This window comes from Phyllostomus discolor, chromosome 3 (genome assembly GCF_004126475.2).
Source record: "Phyllostomus discolor isolate MPI-MPIP mPhyDis1 chromosome 3, mPhyDis1.pri.v3, whole genome shotgun sequence".
Taxonomy (NCBI): domain Eukaryota; kingdom Metazoa; phylum Chordata; class Mammalia; order Chiroptera; family Phyllostomidae; genus Phyllostomus; species Phyllostomus discolor.
The window spans coordinates 213,566,350-213,575,813 of NC_040905.2; the positions used below are offsets into that span (position 1 = coordinate 213,566,350).

Below are 9,464 nucleotides of genomic sequence, written 5' to 3' on the forward strand. Positions count from 1 at the left end.
CCCACGGTTAATGATTCCCTGACCGGCTGACCACACCCCCGTCCGCGGTCACGTGGTCCCTCGCCAGCACTGGCCTGCGACCCAGCCGGCACGGACCGAGCCTGGCCGCACAGGGGGCTCCTCCGGAAGGACCCCCGCCCGTGGCCACGCACACGGCCACTCTGCACACCCCTGGCTGGGGCCAGCCATCCTCTCCGCCGGTTCCCTTCCCACCGTCCACCCAATGAGCTCCTCCTCACCCCTTACAGCCCACCTCCGGCGCCTCCTCTGGGAAGCCTCCCCGACCCTACAGGAGGCTTACAGGCGAGGCAGCCGTGGTCCCGGCGGGCCAACCTGCCGGCACACAGCCAGCAGCCGCTCCCCACACTGGGCGGGCGGCCTCCATCTTCACCCCATTCCGTCTCGTTTTTTGTCCTCACCCCAGGACACTCTTTTTTGTCACTTTGAGAGGAGCAGCGGAAGAGAAAGGGAGACAGAGAAACATCTGAGAAGCATCGGCCGGTTGCCTCATCTGAGCACCGCGATGGGGAATCGAACTCGCAACCTCTCGGTGACGGGACGACTCTCCAACCCACTGCGCTGCCCGGCCGGGGCCACCGTCGCGTTTCAAACACAACAAAGACGGGGAGAGGAGTGGGTGGAGCCTGGAGCGGAGGGACTCCGGGCCACGGAGCAGAGGCCTGGCGTTCACGTGGGGGATGGGGAGGGTCACGGAGGGCCCCAGCAGGTAAGGTCAGAGGCCAGAAAGATAGGGACCCTGGGCAGCAGCCAGCAGGACTCACCGTCCCCAGCTCAGCCAGTCCCAGGGAGCGGGGTCACCATCTCCACACCGCACCTTGTGTGCCCCCCCCCACCGCCCCGAAGGGTCCCCAGAAACCTCCGGTTCAGAACCAGAGCCCAGCCCGCCGGGGCGACCACACGCCCCAGCCAACGCAAAGCCCGAGGCCTCCCAGCCCTCAAGGACCAGCCCGGCCTGTGGCCTGCGCCCTCCACGGAGGAGCTAACAGAGCCAACCCCAAGGAACTGGTCCCCAACTGCGCCCCCCCAACCGGACAGCCAGCGCCTCGTGGGAACCAGGCCAAGGCGCCGGCGGGGAGGGCAGACTCCCTGGCGGCCGGGGCGCCCGGGGAAACCAGGCTCGGAGAGGAGCAGGGCCGCACCGGGCTCGCAGCACTCGGGTCGGAGAGCAGACCTGCATGGGAGTGGGGTGCCGCCTGCCCCACCACCCCCCGAGCCTGCAGGGGGGGCCGGGGGCTCCAAGGCACAGGCCACCCCCGGATGCCACAGCGATGCCCCCGGGGAGGATGCCCCACCGCCTCTCGAGACGAAGTGAGATCTGGGGGTCCCCACGTGTCCCCCGAAGGAGACGGCCCCCGGACTGCAGGTCTGATGGCCCGGCTGGCACCCGGCAGCCCAGCACCGAGTCCAGGGCCGCGCACCCCCCCCCCCCCGACCCCAGCGCACAGACGCCGGGGACGGCTGGCTGGCTCTGGCTGGGGGTGGCTTGCAGAAGGATAGGGCCTCGGGGCCGACCCCACAGACGGGCAGGGGGCGGGGGGAGAGGGTGGGCAGGAGTCCCCAGTGGAAAGCAGGGCCAGCCCAGCCCGGCCACTCCAAGGTCTTTGGACAAGGCGGCCGCCACTGCGGCCACCTGGGCTACTGCGGCCACCTGGGCTGCCGCGGCCTGACCTCTGCCCAGGGCACTTGGACTAAACCGGTCAGTTACGGGATGTTCAGGTTCCTCCCGGGCTCCCAGCTCGGGGCAGCAGCCCGGGGGCACCTGCCGGGGCAGCAGCCTCGTCGCAGCCTGGAGCCCACGCCGGGGCGGCTCTGAACTCCTCGGGGTGAATCCTCAGCGTGCCGGAGCGTCTACACACGGCCTGGCCCCGGCCCAACTCCCGCCCCCCACCCCCGGCCCCCTGCTCTGCGCTGGAGGCTCGAGACTCAGGACAGCGGCCAGAGACTCTGCCGAGCCCCCGCCCAGGGCACGGTCAGGGAAACTGAGGCACAGCCAGACACACTGTCAGTCAGATGAGCCCAGAGGCCGAGCAAGGGCCCCCTGTGCCAACAGAGCGCCGGGTCTCCTGTCCCAGGAGCTCGGGGCCAAGGGCCAGGCGAGGGCCTGACGGGACACCTCACACAGGGGCCTCAAAGGCTGGGGTCCCCAAGGGCCCCCCAGCGTCCCGGTCCCCGGCCCCAAGGTCGGTCCCACCCCAGCCCCCGGAGCCCTGCTCTGACCCCTCAGGGCTGGGGGCCTAACTCCCCCCAGGACGGCCGCTCTGACCTTAGCCACCCGGCCCGCGGCACCCCCCCCCTCAACCCGGTGCCGGGTCCCATCGGGACCGTGTGTCTCTGCAGACGCCTCCCACGCGCTGCCACCTCCTGAGCCCCGGCCACGTGAGCCTCTGGCCTTTGTCCTGGCTGCCCCTGCCACGGGGTGGGGGGGACTGTCCCCCACCACCTGCCGCCTCTCCCTCAGAGCCCGCACCACAGCCGTTCCCACGGGAGGCCCTCACACCCACCGAGCCCCACACCACCCCCAGACACGGCCCGGCGCCGCCTGCACCCAGCGGCGGTGCCCCAGGCGCCAGTGGAACCAGCCGGCCAGCAGGTCCTTCTGAGGAAGAGCTGGTCCAGGCTGTCAGGACCGGCCAGAAAGGCTCGGTGTGTGCACACGTGTTCACGTGTGTGCCTATCTGGGCATTTATGTGCACGTGTGTGTGTGTGTCAGGCGTGAAGACCACAGAAACGACCAGGCCCCACCCTGCCCTGGGGACCCCAAGTGGCCACCCCTGCGCAACCCCCCAGGTCCCGGAGCAACTTGCTCCCAGACCGCCCGCCCCGGTGCAGGGGCGGCCCACGGGCCTGGGGGCCTCAGGCCGAGGGTCCCCGGTGCCCAAGGGCCTCCGAGGGTGCACAGGGACAGAACACAGCGGGGCGTCACCCATCCACAGGGCGCCCCAGAACAGAACACTCCCTCCCCCCAGGCCTGAGGTGCTGGGGAGCCCAGCTGGGAGCAGGCCCCGGCCCCAGCAGGCGGGCAGCTTCTGAGATGCTGCCTGAGGGCTGGGAAGCCTGGCGGGGGGGCGGGGGGCATCCCCACCCCGGACGGGGCCCCCCGACTGCAGACCCGGCTGGTGGAGGACTGCAGGCAGCCACCTGGGGGCCCGGCCGGTCACCAAGGCCGAGTCAGGCCCCACGAGGGGCTCCGTCCCCCATCAGCTCACAAGGCCGCCCCGGGAGGCCTCTGCGGGTTCCTGAGGATGCAGCGCCAGGCACCGAGCAGGTACAGAAGGGGGGCGCAGGGGACAGCGGCACCCCGACAGGGCAGCCCAGGGCCCTGGACGGGGCGGGGAGACTCCCCAAAACGAGGAAGCCAGAAACCAGGGAGACCCGTGTCCGTCTGGGGACAAGGAAACCAGGCCCCAAGGAGCTGCCTCGCTCACCCACGCCGCTCACTCGCGCAGGGACGAGTGGGACACATGGACACAGGGGTCTCGGGGACACAGAGCGGATGGGCGGAGCTGCAGGCGGGCGCCAGCGGCAGGGCAGGGGCAGCCGGAGCGGCTGGGAGGGCCGGCGTGAGCACGTGTGCGCGGCCTGCTCTCCGGCACCGGCCCGGGCCGACGATCGGAGCTGCTTTCTGCTCCATTTCACGCACGCTCAGCCGCCGCGCCAGACGATCGCTCTGTGGCTCTGGGGTGCAATTTCCCCGTCTGGGAGGCGCTGGGGCGACGCTGCCCCGCACGGCTCGCTCGGGTGTGTGTGGGGGGGGCCACCAACGAGTCCCCGGTCCCACTGCTTGCCGAGGGCCCCGGGGCGGGGGGGGGGGGGGAGTCCAGGCAGGTGGGCCCACCAGGGCAGCCCCCTTCTCCCGGATCCGCCCGGCACGCTGGACGGCGCCAGCCGCTGTCCCCACTTCAGGGTCTCGTCCGGGTCCAACGCCCAGACCGGCCCCCGCCCTGGCCCGGGCGGCTCTGGCTGAGGCCCAAGCGGGCGGCCTTCCGACACCCACGCACCCCCGAGACCAGAAGACATGCATCCGTCCCGCAGGTGGGCAGCGGGGGCTCAGCAAGGTGGGCAGGCAGGCGGCCACACACTCAGGCGGCTGGGACGGAGGGAGGACCAGGACCCAGTGTCCCGAAAAGCGACAGGGCACACGCCTCCTGGGGTCCCCGCCCTGGTGACCTCCTCCTTGTGGACAGACTGGGCTGGGGGGGGCAGGTGGAACGAGAGCCCCCCAGGGGCCTGAGCAGCAGCGGGCGGGGGGGGGGGGGGACGTAGACAGAGCCCCGGCTGGGGCTGCCCCTGGTAGAACCCAAATGCTGCTGGCAGGGCAGGCCCGGGAGGGACGCCCTCCCCCACCCTCACTCTGCACCCCTGAAATCGACCTGCTTGACCAACGTCCAGAGGAGAGGCTGGAAGGTGATCCCCCCACCAAGCCCCCACCCCATGCCTGGCCCCACCCCTGCCCGGCTCCCGTGGAAACGGGCCCCCTGGCGGGCCACCTCAGGCCCCAGCTACAACAGGCAGCTACCAGCGAGGAACTTGGAGCCGGTGGGGAAGGGAAGGCGGGCAGGTCCCGGCTTGCGAAGCCTCAGCCAGTGCCAGCTCGGTGGTCTCTGCCTCGGCCCCCGGGGGGGCCTGGGAGCCAGGCCCAGGGGCTTGGCGGAGTCCTCTGCCCCAAGAGGGTGGGCCTGGCCCGCCCCAGGAGCCACGGCCCCGGCACACGCCCGTGGGGGAAGAGCCCACGGAGCCCAAGAGCAGGACACCCGCGGGCAGCGTCCGGCGGCTCCGGACAGGCCTCTGCGGCTTTCTCCCCGCCCCCCAGCCCCAGGCCGCCTTCTGCGTAGCTACCGCCTGTCCCGCCTCCCTCCCCTCGGCCCCTCTGCTGGTACCCAGGCCCAGGCACACACACTCCGCCCGCCCGGGCAGGCCCCCGCCCCCAGAGCACCCACTGCACGCCCGCACACTGACTCCACAACTACCCGCCCCCGGGCTTCCTTCCCCGGGGGTGGGGGACACGTGAAGACCACCACCCGCAACTGCCCCAGCGCCCGAGGTGGCGGGGGCCCGAGGGAGAGCAGGCCGAGGGCCTCCCGGAGGAGGCGCAGCTCCCGCGGGCCCTGAAGGACAGGCGCAGCTGGAGGAGCTGGTGGAGCCGCCGAGCCCTGGCTGCGGGCCCCGGCCCTCTCTCCCGGCCCGGCCCCAGGGCCCCCCGGCACGTCCCCCCGTGCCTGGGCAGAGGGGGTCAGGGCTGCACGCTGGGCCCGGGGACCACGGCCAGCCCCGGGGAAGGATGCCGGCTGGCGGGGCCACGGCCACGGCCGGGCCACACGTGAGAGCTGTTTTTCTCGCCCTGACCCCTCCCCGTCTGCAAACAGAGCCCCCTCCCGCATCCAGCAAAACAAACGCCCCGGCCGTCGGCGGTGCCCAGGCGAGACGGAGCTGCCCGGGCAGGCGGACGCCCCCGTCACGTGACCCTGTTATTTCGGGAGGCCCCGGGACGCGCTCTATTTTGGGTCCCGGAGGCTCTGAGGTTCCCGGGAGCCCCTTGCCAGGTCCCATCGAGCCCTCCCCCCAAGGAGTGGTCAGTGGGCCTACCACTCCGCTCCCGGCCTCCCGCCCCTAACACGACGCGTGGGCTGCTGGCTGCCAAGGGGTCTGGGGCGGCCCGAGACCTCCAGCCACGCCGCACAGGCCGCGCCGGCCAGGCCCGCCGTCCGGGCGGATGCCAGCACAGGCCTCGCCCGCGGAAGGGGGTGGGGGCGCCGGCCGGCCCAGGCGGCAGGGGCAGGAAGGAGGGGCTGCCTGGGGCGAGCTGCACCCTGGGCCCACCCCCACCCCCTGCAGGGGGTGGGGGTCTCCGGCAGCAGCCGGAAGGCCCTGGGGTGGTGAGGGTGAGTGTCCGCCGGCCCCGGGGCGCTGGGAGGCGGGACCTCTCTCTGCCTGAGGCCCCGAAGGCAGCCAGACGACTCCAGGGAGCTGCGAGGCCTCCCCAGCAGCCCCCCCACCAGCCTCCCCAGCAGCTCCCGGGCAAGGCAGGCCTCCCACACGCGCCCCCCGGGGGGGATTAGACTGTGTTGACCAAAGAGCTTAGGCAAGTGGCTGCTTAAACGGACCTTCAACTCCCCTGGACTTCAGAGCTGGCCAGAAGCTTAGAGAAAAATACAACGTGATCAGAGCCCAGGTCTCTCGGCTCAGGCCCGGGGTGTGTGGGCTGCCTGGGAGGCCGCTGCCGCGGTGGCGGGGGCAGCCGTCTGTGCTCCGGGGGGCAGTGGCTCACAGGCACCCCCTCTCCTCCGATGGGGACCCCAGCACACCCGCCGGCAACCTGGGCCCCATGTGCGCCGAGTCCGAGGACGTCAGGGGCGGCGACCTGTCCCGCTCCCAAGTGCCCGGCAGGGCCCAAGCCCGTGGAGGGTGGGAGGGCATGATGGAGCCCAGCGTTCCGGTTCCAGAAGGGATCCCCCGGGAGAGCCCGGCTCCGCGTGCGTGTGGGTGCGTGTGTGGCGGTGCACGCTCGACGCTTTAATGGGGGACAGGAGGTGGCGGCCCACACAGGAGCCCGCCAGGCCAGACGCTAAGTCCCAAACAACTGGGCTTTCTTCCTGGCCCCATGGGTGGGGGTCTGCGTCCCAAGGCCCCCGCTTGGCAGCCTGCGGCCTCGGCCTTCCCCGGCCAGTTCTCACATCTGCGGCCTGGGCCTGCGTGCCCACCTCCAGGGGTGCTCGGGGGAAGGCCGGCCGCCTCGGGCAGGGCGCCTCGGCCCTGGCAAACTTGGAGCCCTACCCCCAGTCACGCGGAGGCAAGCCCCGTGCCGGTGCCCAGGGCTCAGACCCTCGCCCTGCCACCCCGGGGGCCAGCTCCCAGTCTCGCCAAGGTCCCTGCAGCCGCTCTGACGGCTGGCCGAGTGGCCGGGCTGCACCCCAGGCTGCAGAGGAGCGGGCAGGCAGGAGGGGGGCCTGACCGAGGGGTTTCGTTGCGAATCAGCTGTTTTAATTTCCATTCAGGACAAATCCTTCACCCAGCCTGACAGCCTGGCGGCCGTCCCCACCACCGAATTAATACCCTTCCCGGCACTCATTTATAAAGTCTCCCCGCCACCTCCCCCTTCCCTGCCTCTCGCCGGCTCCCAAGCCCTGGGGAGGGCAACGGCGGGGGCGCCTGGCCATGCCCCCTCCTTCCCCCAGGTGGGTCCCGGCCTGGAGTTGGAGGGCAGTCTGCCGTGAGGAAGCCCCCGAGCAGGACGGCAGTGCGAGGACAGGAACACTGACCCTCCGTGCCTCTGGGGCGTCCTCGCCCGAGTGTAGGGCCAGCCCTGGAGAAGGCCCCGGAAAACACCCCGAGTGCGCCAGAGTGAGGGGCCCCGATTCTGGGAGCGGGCATTCCCAGGTTTGACGTTCCCGATCACCCGACCCCTCGGTGACCCTGCCCACGGCGCCGCCGGACTGCTCTAGGGGACGAGGGTCCCGTGTGCCCCGGCCGGCGGCCTGCTGGACTCGGCGGCCCGGGCGTGGGCGCGGAAGCCGTCCTGGTGCCAGGGCGGCCGGAGGCTGCGGGCGCACAAGTTGCTCCGCCCGGCCGGCCCGATACCTGCGCCCCCGGCTGGAGCCAGGCGCCCGGGCCGCGGGGCGCTGCCAGGCCGGGGCGCACGGACTCCGTCCCCGCCGACCCGCCGCGGCCCGCCGCCCTCCGGCTCCACGACCCAGTCTGCGGCCCGGCGCGGGCCGGAGGCGCCCGCCACCCCGGCCCCCTCCCCGCCCGACGCGCACGAGGAAAAGTTGCCCGGCCCCCGGCCCCGGGCCCGACGCCCCAACTCCACGGAGGCCGGGCGGGGGGCGCCCCGCGCGCGCCGAGAACGCGCCCCCGCCCGCCGCCCGCCGGCCCGAGAGCACTCACCGAGCGGCAGGAAATGTTTGGTGTCCATGTCGGCGGCCACGGCGGGCAGCGGCGAGCGCGGCGGCCCCCGGCGCGGCCGGCCGGGCCCGGGCGGCGGGAGCCGGCGGCGGCGGGGCGGCGGCGGCGCGCGGAGGCCGCGGCGCGGCGAGTTGTTGCAAAAGTCGCCCAACAATGTAAACTACTTGTGCTGCGCGCCGCCGCCGCGCGCCCGCGCCCGCGCCCCCCGCCGCGCGCGCCCGCGCCCCGCTCCGACCGCTGCGGCGCCAGCGGGGGGGCGGCGGGGGCCCGCGACGGGCGCGAACTCGGCGCAGCGCCGCCGCCCCGCCCGGCGCTCCCGCCCCGCCCGCGCGCGCCCCCCACCGCCTCCCCCGCCCGCGCGCGCCCGCGGCCCTCCCGCCGGCCCGCCCGGCCGCCGAGTTGCGAGCGAGCCAGCGCGTTGCAAACTTGCAAGTTTGCCTCCGCCAGGGGTTCCCAGGAGCCGCGCGGGGGCGGCGGGGCGGGGGCAGGGCGCAGGCGGGAGCAGAATTCCCTCCCCGGCCTGCCAAAAAAAAAAAAAAAAAAAGCCACTCGGGCGGAGGAGGAGAAGAGAAAGGCTAGGGAGCCCAGCTCGGCCGGCCGGGCCATTGTCTGCGCGGCCGCACAAAGCACCGCCTGCGGTGGCCGACAGTGGGGAAACTGAGGCCGCGGTGGCCGAGCCCCGACGCGGGAGCACGGGCTCGGCTCCTCCATGGGGGAGCTGTTTTTTTCCTGGGCACCCCCCAATCCACCCCTCACTTTCTCGCCTGCGGGAAAGTGAAGGCCAAAGGGCACCCCAGCCCCGCCCCTGCGGCAGCCCCACGGCCAGCCAGGAAGGGGGGGCCTCTCGCTTGCCCTGCATGTGGACCGGGACTTCTTCGGGGTCCCCTCTGAAGGGGAGCCTCTGAGAGTTGGGCAGCGACTCTGTGGCTGGTAGCTATTTTCATGCCTGGGGTAGCTGTCTGCCCCGACTTTTAAATTCAGGATTTGTTTGTATGAAAACGAAAGGAAGCCTCCGGCCCAGCACAGCTTGGGCAGCGGGGGTTGGGGCTGGGTGGGGGCTACCTGGGCGGGGCATGCACAACCCCCAGGCACCTCCCTGCACCCCGCGCCAGGCTGACCCTGGGGCAGATGCGCCCCTTCACCGCCCCCTCCAGGTTGCTGCTGCCCAGACCCACCTGGCCTGCGAAGGAGACCCGGCTCTGGGGGGCAGAGGCCGCCAGGGTGGCCCTGGGGCCAGGGTGGCCCATGGAGAGGGAGGTGATGTCTGAGTATGGGTGGCCATCCCCGCTGCCCAGAGACAGTCACAGCCCTCGAAAGAGATGGAGCCCCACTCCCAAGCACACTGCCCTCCCACGAGGCTCCACGGTCCCCCCTGTGAAATGGGGTGGGAACAGGGCCCACCTCCACGGGGCAGCCAGGAGCTGGGTCCCACAAGGGCCCCTGGGACCTGCCCAGGAGGGAAGCACCGCTCCCTCTGGGTGGGAGCGTGCTGGGGGTGCTGGGAGGGCAAGCACCGGCTGGGGAGCGCTCCCCCACAGAGCCAC

The 9,464-nt window shown here is 72.6% G+C and overlaps 1 protein-coding gene across 1 annotated transcript in view; it reads right to left on the reverse strand.

The window, feature by feature from the left end:
* RXRA (retinoid X receptor alpha) overlaps positions 1-8,025 on the reverse strand; it is a 76,177-nt gene extending 68,152 nt beyond the window's left edge. Inside the window, exon 1 of the mRNA XM_036022446.1 lies at positions 7,903-8,025. Coding sequence (XP_035878339.1) covers positions 7,903-7,930 — 28 coding nt within the window. The 5' untranslated portion in view covers positions 7,931-8,025. The remainder of the gene's footprint in view (positions 1-7,902) is intronic.
* Between the last annotated feature and the right edge of the window lie 1,439 nt (positions 8,026-9,464).